This window comes from Mytilus edulis, chromosome 4 (assembly GCF_963676685.1).
Source record: "Mytilus edulis chromosome 4, xbMytEdul2.2, whole genome shotgun sequence".
Taxonomy (NCBI): domain Eukaryota; kingdom Metazoa; phylum Mollusca; class Bivalvia; order Mytilida; family Mytilidae; genus Mytilus; species Mytilus edulis.
The window spans coordinates 1,918,449-1,933,125 of record NC_092347.1 but is presented as its reverse complement, the minus strand read 5'-3'; the positions used below and the strand labels follow the sequence as shown (position 1 = coordinate 1,933,125).

At 31.1% G+C, this 14,677-nt stretch overlaps 1 protein-coding gene across 1 annotated transcript in view; it reads left to right on the top strand.

Moving 5' to 3' along the window:
- Positions 1-14,137, top strand: part of LOC139518713 (3'-5' RNA helicase YTHDC2-like) — a 48,055-nt gene extending 33,918 nt beyond the window's left edge. Inside the window, exons 26-33 of the mRNA XM_071310190.1 lie at positions 240-335; positions 848-944; positions 4,317-4,436; positions 6,082-6,317; positions 7,012-7,163; positions 7,541-7,625; positions 10,887-11,489; positions 11,591-14,137. Coding sequence (XP_071166291.1) covers positions 240-335; positions 848-944; positions 4,317-4,436; positions 6,082-6,317; positions 7,012-7,163; positions 7,541-7,625; positions 10,887-11,240 — 1,140 coding nt within the window. The 3' untranslated portion in view covers positions 11,241-11,489; positions 11,591-14,137. The remainder of the gene's footprint in view (positions 1-239; positions 336-847; positions 945-4,316; positions 4,437-6,081; positions 6,318-7,011; positions 7,164-7,540; positions 7,626-10,886; positions 11,490-11,590) is intronic.
- The last annotated feature ends 540 nt before the right edge of the window (positions 14,138-14,677 follow it).

Sequence of the window (14,677 nt, the reverse complement as noted above, 5' to 3'; positions counted from 1 at the left end):
TTTTTAAACTTATAAACCAGTTTGGGATGAGGATATGCAATGTATTCATATGTCTATAATAGTGGTTTCTATAGTTTTCTCTCATCTCCATATTGACACTGCTAGGTCTTGTTTAGTGTAATAATATTTTAACTTCCTTGTACAGACCATATATTTGTACTTCATTTACATATACATATTTCAGATTGATTCACTTTTAATTTATCACTATTTAATTTGTTTGTTTATTTATGTTGTAGACAGCAACCTGTATTATGCAATTAAGGACTAAATGGCACAGTCTTTTCTTGAGGAGGATGAGAAATCCATCAAAACCTTGGTCTCAAGTGGATGAGGTAAACTCAGGAGTAAATACATCATAGGTCAGAGTTCAGAAACAAACAACACATTATAGCTTTTGCAGTTAAAAAGGAAGAAATATATCTAGTTTTTATACAAATATTAAGGAGACATAGTATGAATGTCAATGAGATAACTATCCACCATAACAACTTCTGTTCACCATACAGCATTCAATCATGACCAACAACCCACAATGTATATTAATCCAATAATGGCCATATGTTGTTTTGAGGATTTTTATGTCCATTCATTTCATTAAGTAACACACTGGTGCTTTCCATATATTGTTGATTTTATGTCTATGGAAAAGCTTATATAAAAAACTTATAATATTCTTAGATATCTATAGATTCTTAACACAAGTTATTTTTTACGTCTTTACTTTATGTGGAGTATGTTAAATGCTTGAACCAGCCATCAGTATCTGTATAGATTAAAGAATATTTGAATCTTGTTTCTGGATAATACCATAACATTTTCAAACCTTGAATATTCTGTTCTTCAGGCAGTGATTAGAGCAGTTATTAATGTTTTAACCAATGAAGAACAAGCTTTAGGACTACAGCAGCCAGCTGGGATAGGACAAAGACCAAGACCCATGAGTTAGTATTATAAAATATTAGATAAAACTGTTGAGCTTTAAATTCAATGAAGTATGTATGGGTAAGGTCCTTATTGACTCATTATATGTTATCAAAAGTAATAAACAATATGTTGATCTTTAAAGCAATGTAATGCATTTATAAAACTATTCCGTATTACAAGTAAGCACTACTGTACCATTACCTATATTACAAGTAAGCACTACTGTACCATTACCTATATTACATGTAAGCACTACTGTACTGTTACCTATATTAGGCCAAAATAAAAAGATTGTATGTTTGCCCAAACGCGACCGACCCAAAATAAACCCGCCGACTCAAATTCTTTTTTTGACGTTTTTTGGAAGAATTTTTTTTTTTCGGATTTATTTTGGGTCCGCTCCGTCATCGTATAAAACTTAATGTTTGTCGTCTTTGCGTTTGAAAGTAACTGTGAATAAGATTAAAAGAAAGCGTATGAGAGACGCAGTTAATCGATATTCGATGTTCTCTGTTTTTATCTTCTGATTTAACGAACGTAAAGAAGTAAAACATGTGAAGTGGCACAGTTTTTTTACGCTGTAGTTGTTTGTACTACCAAACCCTTACCTATATGCTCAATGTTAATTTCATCGTGTTATCGAATATCTGATAAGAATATTCAGGTAGATTTGTTCAAAAACCATGTGCAATCGAATATTTTCAATGTTATTCTGACAGGAAATGGATCCGGAAGTTGCGAATTTACAATCTTGCAAGAAGATTTTGTTTTTACTGAATAAAAAGGAATTATTTCTTGATAAATTGTTGTTTTTAATTATAATCTTCCTTTATCATGTAAATTAGATGCCCTTTTATTCAAATAGTTCAAATTTACAAGTCTCATTAGACAGTCAATACGTTGCTGTTTGGGAGAATTTGATAAAACTATAATTGCTCAAAGAATCAGAAATATAATCTTAACTGAATGTAACTCCTTCTGAATAATTTATTGCAATATAAATATAAATCCCTTTTGGCAAGAGAATCTGACTTTTTTCAGAAATATTTTTTCACATGTGCAAAAGTAAAAACATGTTATGGATGCCATATTGGATTTTTATATAATTTGTGAGGAAGCCTCTAGAACCATGACCTAAAAAAAAAGTCTTCAGAAAACGTTAACTTTATGCAATTATATTTTATCAATAATGATTATTTTCAAAAATTTAAACTTGATTATTTAAAGAAATAAAATTATAACAAATACGTTTTTAGTTTGGAGATTCTACAGAACATGCTTTGATCTATTTATAGCCAAATTAGTTTACCTGTGTGATAATGTAAAATATAAATTTGTTTTCAAAACTTGAAAAAGACACAAACTAAGGATGGTAGATAATAATTCATATAAATATTTTAGGACATTTAATCTATTTTAATAGAAATAGGATTTAAAAACTGCAAACAAATTTAATCATAACATAATCAGCTGATATTTTTTTTACACAAACATCGTGTTGATGGAACTGTTGAAAATCACTTCACAAATCCAACAGCCCTTTCACACAGTTAGCAATTGTCAGGGTTATAAACATCTGAGGATACAAATCATATAGTAGACTAATTTATTTATAGGGGTTTTAAATTCATGGCTTTTGGTTGTCTCTACAAAGGTTTGACAGAGAAAAAAAAAGATATACTGTTTTAAGATCTTTTAATATTTTCATGCAAATTCGGATAAAAAAAAAAAAAAAAAAAAAAGAATTTGCCTACCTACCTACCCACACCCAGTCATCATGGGTCGGGTTTGGGCAAACTGAAATATTTTTAATTGTGGCCTTACATGTAAGCACTACTGTACCGTTACCTATATTACAAGTAAGCACTACTGTACCATTACCTATATTACATGTAAGCACTACTGTACCATTACCTATATTACAAGTAAGCACTACTGTACCATTACCTATATTACATGCAAGCACTACTGTACCATTACCTATATTACATGTAAGCACTACTGTACCGTTACCTATATTACATGTAAGCACTACTGTACCATTACCTATATTACAAGTAAGCACTACTGTACCATTACCTATATTACAAGTAAGCACTACTGTACCATTACCTATATTACAAGTATTAAGCACTACTGTACCATTACCTATATTACAAGTAAGCACTACTGTACCATTACCTAAATTACAAGTAAGCACTACTGTACCATTACCTATATTATAAGTAAGCACTACTGTACCATTACCTAACTATTTAAGTTTGATATAAAATCAAAATCCAATATATTTTATTGTCTGACAATTAAAGACGCCCATTACAGGCAGAATAATCACAAGTTAAATTTGGTGCAAATGATTACAAAATGATTACAATTATTTGAATACAATTAAATCAAAGATTACAATGAAGAGAAAAGAAAGACACACTAATGTATATTTATAAAACAATGTATCATGTTTAACTTTGACAAATACGGTGATCCTAAAAAATATAGGAAACTGAATTTAAATATCCTGGTTTTTCCCCTGGTGCTTTTAGGATCATACAATAAGAAGCTAAAGTTACAAATATCTTAATTATGCCTCTGTCTTTTTGACAGTAAAATATATAAATTTACTAAGTTCCTAATAGTTGTTTTTGCACAACATTTAAATTATTAATTAAATTGCTCGCTCGATTAAAAATGTGACTATCTTCATTGGACATTAGCCAAATAAATTGTGATTGATAATCTAAATTGTGAAAGTTTTTGTAACTTTGAACTATGTTGGAAATAATGGAAACTCTCTCACTTTCCAAAGATGAACATTTAAGTAAAAAATGGAGTTCATCTTCCACTTCTTTTTTACAAATATTACAAATTCTATCCATTGCCTGAAGTCCCCTGTATCTACCTCTCTCTATTTCTTGATCATGATTACTAATTCTGCATTTTCTCATCTGAATTCTCAGATTCCTATTACCTGTAGCCAAATAAGGTTCAAAATATATATTTGACAGTGATGAGTTGTAATATGAGAGCAGAACCTATTTGTGGTTACTTTGAATTTTTCAAATATGTAAAATGAATTTATTATTTTCATCACAACTTTCCTCAGTACTTCTATGCAGAATCACTTCATATCTTGCCTGCTGCTTGACAGGGATGACTGGTTACGTGAAAATACTTTTTGAATCTGTCAGACACCTATTTCCTGTTTTCTGATACTTTCAATTTTTGGAGTATGCTTTATATCACAACTATACATAAAACTTATTGTTTCAACAATGGTCCTTAAGATTAGTTCCTTATCCTTAACAAGAATATAAGGGAATCAAATGTTTAGTGTATGACTTTTAATTGCTTTAAATACCAACAATATGAATGTGTTAATATTTGAATTACAGCCTCAGAATCTTTGATGTCAGGTAGCTACTCTGGTAATGAAAATGAAGAATATGGCAATGGTAGGAATGTGAGAAAGGGTCTAACAACACCACCAGCCAAACAGATTCAGCTTCTGTCAAGTAAATATCAGGCTTACAAATATTTTATGGTTATATATTTGGATTTTGTATAAAGAGAAAACAAATCTGATGATATAACAGTGTTAATTTTATTAATTTTAAATTTTAAATTGTTCATGTTTCAAAAATTATTTTCTATGTTCTATTTATGTTTATTCCATTGGGACTAAAACCGCTCTAACCATCTTTTGACAAACAACTTTATGTAAACTACTGACTAAATTTGGGCCAGTGATGAGGAAATCTTTTTGAAAGAGTGGAAAAAGAGATATAAAAACAATACTGTGGATTTTATTATTTTCATGTGTACCAATTTTCATTCATTGAGAAAAACTTGCATTTTCCTGGATATATCAGTCTTGATTATGCCAAGGTCTGTATACATTCTTATACAAACTTTGTAACCATAAAATCCACAAAAATTGGTATCCTTCCAATGATTTTGTAACCACATTATAATTAGATACTCAATAAAAAGTTTTATTTCTACTGTGACATACTGAAAACAACTTTAGATTTCTATCAGTTCATGTTCAGCAAATTCAAAAAAGTTTATTAGTAGGATACCTACTTATCACATATGTCCTAAAGCGTGACCAGACATTGATCAGTTTATTAGTAGGATACCAGACTTATGACAGATGTCCTAAAGCGTGACCAGACATTGATCAGTTTATTAGTAGGATACCAGACTTATCACAGATGTCCTAAAGCGTGACCAGACATTGATCAGTTTATTAGTAGGATACCAGACTTATCACATATGTCCTAAAGCGGGACCAGACATTGATCAGTTTATTAGTAGGATACCAGACTTATCACATATGTCCTAAAGCATGACCAGACATTGATCAGTTTATTAGTAGGATACCAGACTTATCACAGATGTCCTAAAGCGTGACCAGACATTGATCAGTTTATTAGTAGAATACCAGACTTATCACATATGTCCTAAAGCGTGACCAGACATTGATCAGTTTATTAGTAGGATACCAGACTTATCACATATGTCCTAAAGCGTGACCAGACATTGATCAGTTTATTAGTAGGATACCAGACTTATCACATATGTCCTATAGCGTGACCAGACATTGATCAGTTTATTAGTAGGATACCAGACTTATCACATATGTCCTATAGCGTGACCAGACATTGATCAGTTTATTAGTAGGATACCAGACTTATCACAGATGTCCTAAAGCGTGACCAGACATTGATCAGTTTATTAGTAGGATACCAGACTTATCACAGATGTCCTAAAGCGTGACCAGACATTGATCAGTTTATTAGTAGGATACCAGACTTATCACATATGTCCTATAGCGTGACCAGACATTGATCAGTTTATTAGTAGGATACCAGACTTATCACAGATGTCCTAAAGCGTGACCAGACATTGATCAGTTTATTAGTAGGATACCAGACTTATCACATATGTCCTATAGCGTGACCAGACATTGATCAGTTTATTAGTAGGATACCAGACTTATCACAGATGTCCTAAAGCGTGACCAGACATTGATCAGTTTAACCTGAGATTATCATGTTCTCTAGTTACTTCCATTCGATCAAGAAAAGTGCATATATAAAACTTGATAAATGTATGTCAGCTATATAGTAATAATTTGACTTGTTTTATCTACAGGGACACCCAAAGGAGATAGAGAATCTTTCAGTAGTAATACCTCCTCCTCTAACAGTCCAAGAGGTAGTGAAGCCAGTACTCCATCAGGTAGTCCTCAACCTAAACAAGGTCAAGGTCATCCATGTAGGTATTATGTGATGAAGTGTACACATCAGAAGACATTAGACACGTCAGTCAGTAACGGAACCTGGTTTGTCACAGCTACTAGTGCAAAGAAAATCAATAAAGCTTTCCAGGTGCGTAAATAACTTTTATAGCCAATGTAATTGTTGAGTATTTATTGGGTTTTTTTATACCCCATTTTTATGCCCTATTTATGGGCATTATGTTTTTTTCTGGACTGCATCCATTCGTTCTTCCATTTGTCCATTCCTTCGTTTGTCCTTCCATCCCACTTCAGGTTAAAGATTTTGGTTCAATTTTTTTTGGTCAAAGTAGTTTTTGATGAAGTTGAAACTTAGTACACATGTTCCTTATGATGTGATCTTAATAACTTTAATGCCAAATTAGAGTTTAAACCACTGTTTCACAGTCCACTGAACATAGAAGTGATAGTGCGATTGGGGCATCCTTGTACTATGGACACATTCATGTTTTTTGTTTTTTTTATTGAGAATGTAACTCGATCATTAATTAACTCAGTTTAAAATCCATTGATTCAACAAGTTTTGAATGCTGGTCATTTGATATTTAGTATTGCCAATGTGGTAAAAAAAGAGGTATACTGGGATCAGAATTTGTTTTTATATCTTTAAAAATTATGGTAATCTCTTTGGAATAAAAATAGACACAGAATTCCTTCAACTTAAATGTTCACAGTTTAGCCAGATGTTTTAGACAAACATTTTGTAAGAAAGGAAAGATAGTCTCTTCATATATATATATATATTTAATGTTATTAATCAGTTCTGAATTTTATTATCCTTTTAGGATGGTAAAACTGTGTTGATGGTATTTTCTATCAATGCCAGTGGACATTTCCAAGGATACGCCAAGATGACTTCCTTAGCTGCAAAAGATAAAATGTCAGGTGTACAGAATTCTAACTTCAATTATATATGCTCTATAGAATGGATAAAAAGGTATAGTTTAATGGGTTTTTATACAAAAATATGGGATGAAGGATTTATTTTTAAACATTTATTGATTTTAATTTGATGTAACCTGAAAATTATATATATATATATAAACAACTCGTCTAAACATCAACCCAACAATGTTAGATCTGTAAATTTGCTTTCGCAAATTTTTTGTTCTTCCCTCACCGGGATTCGAAACCCATGCTACTGAGATATCGTAACACCAAATCGCCTGCACCGTAGCCGTCCCGCTAGAAATATATATATATATATTCCGAACTTTTTATTATAAGTCTTATAATTTATTTTTTTAAAGAATTAATATTTTATATAAATTATAAATGATATTATCATAGCATTTCTTTCGGTTTTTTTTTCAGAAATAATCTTCCATTTCAATTGACTCATCATCTGCTTAATCCACTGAATGAGAACAAGAGAGTACAAATTAGTAGGGATGGACAGGTATGTATATGTCTATGTTTTTGCATGGTTTTAAACTCTTGTTCAATCATCTAGTCAGATTTGATGAGTTAAGCCTTTTTCAACTGATTTTTATAGTTCATTCTTATGTTGTACTGTTATACCACTGTCCCAGGTTAAGGGGAGGGTTGGGATCCCGCTAACATGTTTAACCCCGCCACATAATTTATGTATGTGCCTGTCCCAAGTCAGGAGCCTGTAATTAAGTGGTTGTCGTTTGTTCATGTGTTACATATTTGTTTTTCTTTCTCTTTTTTTTACATAAATAAGGCCGTTAGTTTTCTCAATTGAATTGTTTTACATTGTCTTATCGGGGCCTTTTATAGCTGACTATGCGGTATGGGCTTTGCTCATTGTTGAAGGCCGTACGGTGACCTATAGTTGTTAATGTCTGTGTCATTTTGGTCTTTTGTGGATAGTTGTCTCATTGGCAATCATACCACATCTTCTTTTTTATATTAACCTCTTTTGTCCCTTTAACCTTCCTAAGTTATATCTTCTTAAAGAGATATAATTTATTATCAAGATAGAAATAGTCTATAACCAGTGGCAAAATAAATGTCAATGTTTAGGAAAAGATTTCAATAAAAAAAAAATGAAATCTGCATACATATACAGGGGGTCAATGTCAGAAAAATATCAACCTTTTTTAGCTCACCTGGCCTAAAAGGCCATGTGAGCTTTTCTCATCACTTGGCGTCCGTCGTCGTCGTCGTCGTCGTCGTCGTCGTCGTCTGTCGTCGTTAACAATTTTTCAAACATCTTCTCCTCTGAAACTACTGAATGGATTTTAATGAAACTTAACATGATTGTTCCTTAGTATATCCTGCACAAAATGTGCGCTTCGATTTTTGATCCGTCAAAAAACATGGCCGCCGTTACTTAAAATAGAACATAGGGGTCAAATGCAGTTTTTGGCTTATATCTCAAAAACGAAAGCATTTAGAGCAAATCTGACACGGGGTAAAAATGTTCATTAGGTCAAGATCTATCAGCCCTGAAATTTTCAGATGAATCAAACAAACCATTGTTGGGTTGCTGCCACTTAATTGGTAATTTTAAGGAAATTTTGCAGTTTTTTGTCATTATCTTGAATATTATTATAGATAAAGATAAACTGTAAACAGCAAAAAAGATCAGCAAAGTAAGATCTACAAATAAGTTAATATGACCAAAATTGTCAATTGACCCCTTAAGGGGTTATTGTCCTTTAATGACAATTTTTCACAATTTGTTCATCATATTTGCTAACTTTAAAAAATCTTCTCCTCTGAAACTACTGAATGGATTTGGTTAAAACTTAGCATGATTGTTCCTTAGATTATCCTGCACAAAGTGTGTGCTTTGATTTTTGATCCGTCAAAAAACATGGCCGCCATTACTTAAAATAGAACATAGGGGTCAAATGCAGTTTTTGGCTTATATCTCAAAAACGAAAGCATTTAGAGCAAATCTGACATGGAGTAAAAATGTTCATTAGGTCAAGATCTATCAGCCCTGAAATTTTCAGATGAATCAAACAAACCATTGTTGGGTTGCTGCCACTTAATTGGTAATTTTAAGGAAATTTTGCAGTTTTTGGTCATTATCTTGAATATTATTATAGATAAAGATAAACTGTAAACAGCAAAAAAGATCAGCAAAGTAAGATCTACAAATAAGTTAATATGACCAAAATTGTCAATTGACCCCTTAAGGGGTTATTGTCCTTTAATGACAATTTTTCACAATTTGTTCATCATATTTGCTAACTTTAAAAAATCTTCTCCTCTGAAACTACTGAATGGATTTGGTTAAAAATTAGCATGGTTGTTCCTTAGATTATCCTGCACAAAGTGTGTGCTTTGATTTTTGATCCAGCAAAAAACATGGCCGCCGTTACTTAAAATAGAACATAGGGGTCAAATGCAGTTTTTGGCTTATATCTCAAAAACGAAAGCATTAAGAGCAAATCTGACATGGAGTAAAAATGTTCATTAGGTCAATATCTATCAGCCCTGAAATTTTCAGATGAATCAAACATCCAATTGTTGGGTTGCTGCCACTTAATTGGTAATTTTAAGGAAATTTTGCAGTTTTTGATCATTATCTTGAATATTATTATAGATAAAGATAAACTGTAAACAGCAAATATGATCAGCAAAGTAAGATCTACAAATAAGTCAATTTGACCAAAATTGTCAATTGACCTCTTTAGGAGTTATTGCCCTTTAAAGACTTTTTTTCACAATTTCTTCATCATGTTGACTTACTTTAAAAAATCTTCTCTTATGAAACTGCTGTATCAATTTCAGCCAAACTTAGGCTAAATGAGTTTCAGAGTTTCAGAGTATCTAGTATAAATTTTATATTTCATTTCCTTGTATGTCAAGAAACATAGCTCCTATGGCTAAAATAGAACATAGGAGAAAATGATTTTTTTTTGCTTTTGAAGAAAATAGGACGATTCAAAGAACATTTAAATAAATTGAAAAGCCAAAATAATCATTGATGAGAGATTAAACCAAAAAAATTCAGGTGAGCGATTCAGGCTCTTGAGAGCCTCTTGTTTTATGAGGCTGAGAAACTGGGGAAGGGCGAGATTCTACCAAGCCCTTCCCAAGTTTGTTGCCGAGTACAAAAAAGTTGATATTTTTCTGACATGGACCTAATATTGTTTTATTGCAACTTAAATAAAAAAATTCATAGCTATTTAAATCGTAACACAAATTTCAACCCTATTTTCATCTCTCAATGAACCCCTGACTGTGGAAAAAGTGTTCCATGATGAAATTGACATTGCACAAAATATAGCTGTGTTACTATATTTAGGAAATAAACACAACTAGTTGCAGTATAAAATCAAATTTTAGAAACTTTTTAACTTTTTATGTGGCTTTTTGCAATATAGATGTGGAATGTTGCAAAGGATACGCATAAAGATGCTTTATTTCAGTATATTAAACATTGGAAATCAAATCAGTGGTAGATACTGATAACATACAATTAAATTAACACAAGCTTCATTTATCAGAAAGTAAAAAAAAAAAAAATAGTTACAACTTTTTAGGGTCAATTTTCATTTTATTTCCTAACTGCATATTGCTACCTGAATAAAAAAAAAGCGAAAACTTGTTGACTAACTTGTTTTTTCATTTTTATCAGACACAAATATTTCCTGTCATGTTAAAGTGTATCACAAAATACATCACAGAAAGTTAATACAAGGGCAGAGATAACATGTCAAAACCCGTTTCTTTATAGGAGGTAGAACCATCTGTTGGAGAAGCATTAACCAAACTATGGGACAGAAAGGAACCTTTAGAGAGAGGCTGGAGAGACAATCAGTCATATCAACACTATGACTCTAATGAACAAAGATATCAACCGTTTAATCAATATCAAAGTGGAAATCAATACTATCCTCCAGAGGGCGCTTCTGGCAATGCTGAAATGTTCAATGCAGCTAGATTGTATGGCAGTATGAATACCTTTCCTACATACCCTGGATATATGATGTCACCACCCAGACAGAATCCCGTCACAATTCTTCAGAGAAACCAAAACAGGAGATATCAAAATTATGGGAGGCAGCATGGCCCAAGTGGAGATAACTGATAAGTGCCAAGAGTTGTCTTTCTTGGAATCTGTGATGCAATAATTTCACAATCATGCATTAGAACCTGTCTTAAACAATGTGTCATATCTTAATCAGCATCTAACATCTGATGGTTATGTAGAGATCTGTCTTTTTCTGTCCATTCATCTTTAATTTTCAAAATGTTGATTGTAGTACCTGTTTTATCGAATTATAAGAAAACTTCCACAAATCATTGACCATACACATATTTAGTGAGACCTTTGTGGGTTATCATGATCTTTAAACACCCCTTACCACTGTAATAGTATTGACTGTTATAAGCAAATTGAATTTTTTTACTTTGGTGATTTGTTTTAGAAATAATGAGTTTTGATACTCTTTAGAGATGATAGAAAATTTAGAACAAGGGTATTTGTTATATTTTGCTTTACTCAATTAAGTTTAATACCTCTTAATGGAAAAAGATGTTAAAAAAAAGATCTTGGGAAAACATGATTTTCTATAATATAAAATTTGAAATAGACAAAAATTTTATCAAGAATTTGTCTTTTGAAATCTTTAAAATTTTCAACTTTATTACTGTAAAAAAGTGTTTAATAGGTACAAATCAAAAAGTCACATTTCTGCACCCTTTTTGTCTTTAGAATAAAAAAAAGAATAAAAAGACAATTTGATATAAGATTAAACTGAAGCTGCATGATGCTATTGACTTTTGTTTTCTCTGCAAATGACAGATGTTTTATTTTAGTGCAATTTGTTGAATCAGTGTAAAGTCTGTAAAGAATTGTTGCAAAATACAAGTAACATTTCATGATAGTAGCTTAGTTCACTTATAAGAATTTGAATACTATGCAGAATACTTTAAAGAGTATGTATGCTAACACTGGAAACTAGATACTCATATTGTGAAAAAAAAATAGATGTGAACAAACAATAGCATTGAAAAACATATACATTATATATTCTGATACCAGTCTTAATCAGCATTGAGTAAACAAGATATATATATTTTTTCTAGTATTTATGTAGGAAATACATCCGGGGACATGTATGTATTAGTTAGATTAGTGCATGTCTCAAAGAAGTTATTTGGAAGGTGTAACGAGTATTTATTGGGCTTTGAACCTGCTGTTTTGTTGAATGTGAAGACTGTTGTTAAATGCAAGACATAGGTATTTCTGCTTATTAACAGTTTATACCAGCTTTATATCTTAGAAGGTAAAAGGATCCATATTTTAAGTAGCAGATAGATTATGTAGGGACATGCCGGCCATTATTGACTATATGTCATATTTCTTTTAAAGAGAAATCTCTATTGCTTGTTGATAATGACAGTTTTTCAACAGTTTAACCCAAGTTCTCCTGTGTTTATTGTATGGTATATGTAAGTGCAGCAGTCTTATCTGTTTTTATCATTCTACCAAAATAAATAATATAAAAAGTTTTATATACCTGCCTTCAGTATTCACAAAATAATATAAATAGTTTTATATACCTGCCTTCAGTATTCACAAAATAATATAAAGTGATTCACATTCAGTTCTGATTATTATTTTTACAAAGGTTGTATATGTCAAATATTGTTGGTCTCTTTCTTAATGACAAGATGCACGTGTTGTTAATATATTTTAAAATGAAAGACTAAATATATTATTCACACATAGCTTTTCAATAAGGAAGACATTTTTTTGTGTCCTCAATGTTGAGATTTGCTAGCACTGTCTGTATAATGCTTACATTTATTGATAAAAACTGTATTAGTCTGAGAATATAATTTTAGTAAATAGAAGGATAGCATATATAGTATTGACTCATCTTAAGTGAAAACATTGTTCAGTGTCATAATGCAATGATATATCCAATATGTGTTTGTGTATTTTTCTCAGCTTCAACAAATAATTTTAAGGTTGTAAATTAAAAAAATTTCATCTTTCCATTTTAAAATCAGAATGTGCAGTTTACTGTAGTAATTGATATGCAAACTTTTGTACAGTTAGTAAAAATGTTTTTCCTGTTTGTTATAATTATGACATAGGAGTTGGGACACCTAGCCCTGAAATAGCCCAAGTTTAACATATTTTTCAGTCATCATTTCTTTTATTATTTGGTAAAGTTAACTTGCAGTAAAATGCAGTAAATCAAAATTTGGATAACTGTCCTAAATGTAACATAGGAAAACTAGTTTGATACATTGTGTAGTAAGGTGTCTCCATAAGATTATACCAATTATCAATAGATACAATGTGTTTATTTTCATAAAAAATGGTCTATCATTATAAGTTTGATTTACTTTGGCAACACTATATATGTAAGACAACTGTTGTCTTTAAGCACTCAAGTAAATTATTTACACTCAATATCCTGGAGGTTTAGTTTGCATAAAGACACTCCATAAGTTATCCAACTTTTGGTGATAATCTAATAATCAGTAGTTTCATTATAGTCATAAACAGGAAGTTTTACTTTATCAACATATTAGTATTTATATGTTTATATTTTAAAACCAGTAGAAATAGATTTTTGGTGGAAAGGCCAAATGGGCTGTTGTAGAATTGGATTTTTGGTTGAAAAACAAAATAGGCAGCTGCAGATGCTTGGCATCCATTGGTGTTCCTTACATCAATAACAATTATCAAATTGATAGATAATTATACATGGATAACATCATTCATTATAATATTTCAGTATTTTCAACAATACCTTTTCATCTTTGGTATGAAGCTATTATTAGTAAATAATTAGATCATGCTGTAATTTTTTTACCCAATTTTCAAAAAAATATTTGAAATAACAAAAGTTGTTTATGTCTGTAGTGAGTGATACATGCTTCTAGGAGCCTCTTGTTTCTTTTATACAGGTTGTTATATATATATTTTGTTGTTATATTTTACATGGAATAAATTGTTACAATCTATTTGTTATTTTTTTCTTTCTTCAATTTTTACCTGAGGGGATTAACGATGTTGGAGGCACAACATGTTGCAGAAGACATAAAAATGAGAGTCTGTCTGTTCATCAGTCTGTCTGTCTGTCTGTCCTTTCCTTTCATTGTCTGTCTGTCCAGTCTATTAAGCACTCTCATATGTACAAATATTGCCCGATTTCCATGAAATTGCAGGCCTTTATCGAGGTATGCACATAAGATAGATAAAAAACTGCTATCTTTATTAATCATGATCCGTAAGACAAGATCTTTTCTGTTTAAATTATCTAAACTTTCATAGAAATTGACTTAATCTAACAGCTTTAACAAAGACACTCAAGTATGAAATGCAAACGGTCAACATTTTTTAAAAATGTGTTCAAAAAGGAAACAAATGGAATATCAAAAAATAATTGTTTCTGATATAAGAATACCCCACCCCCAAAAAAAAGATATTTAACAAATATTAAAAAAACATATAAGTACCCATCCAGGTCCACTCTGTGCTTTTTTAATATATATTTCTATTTG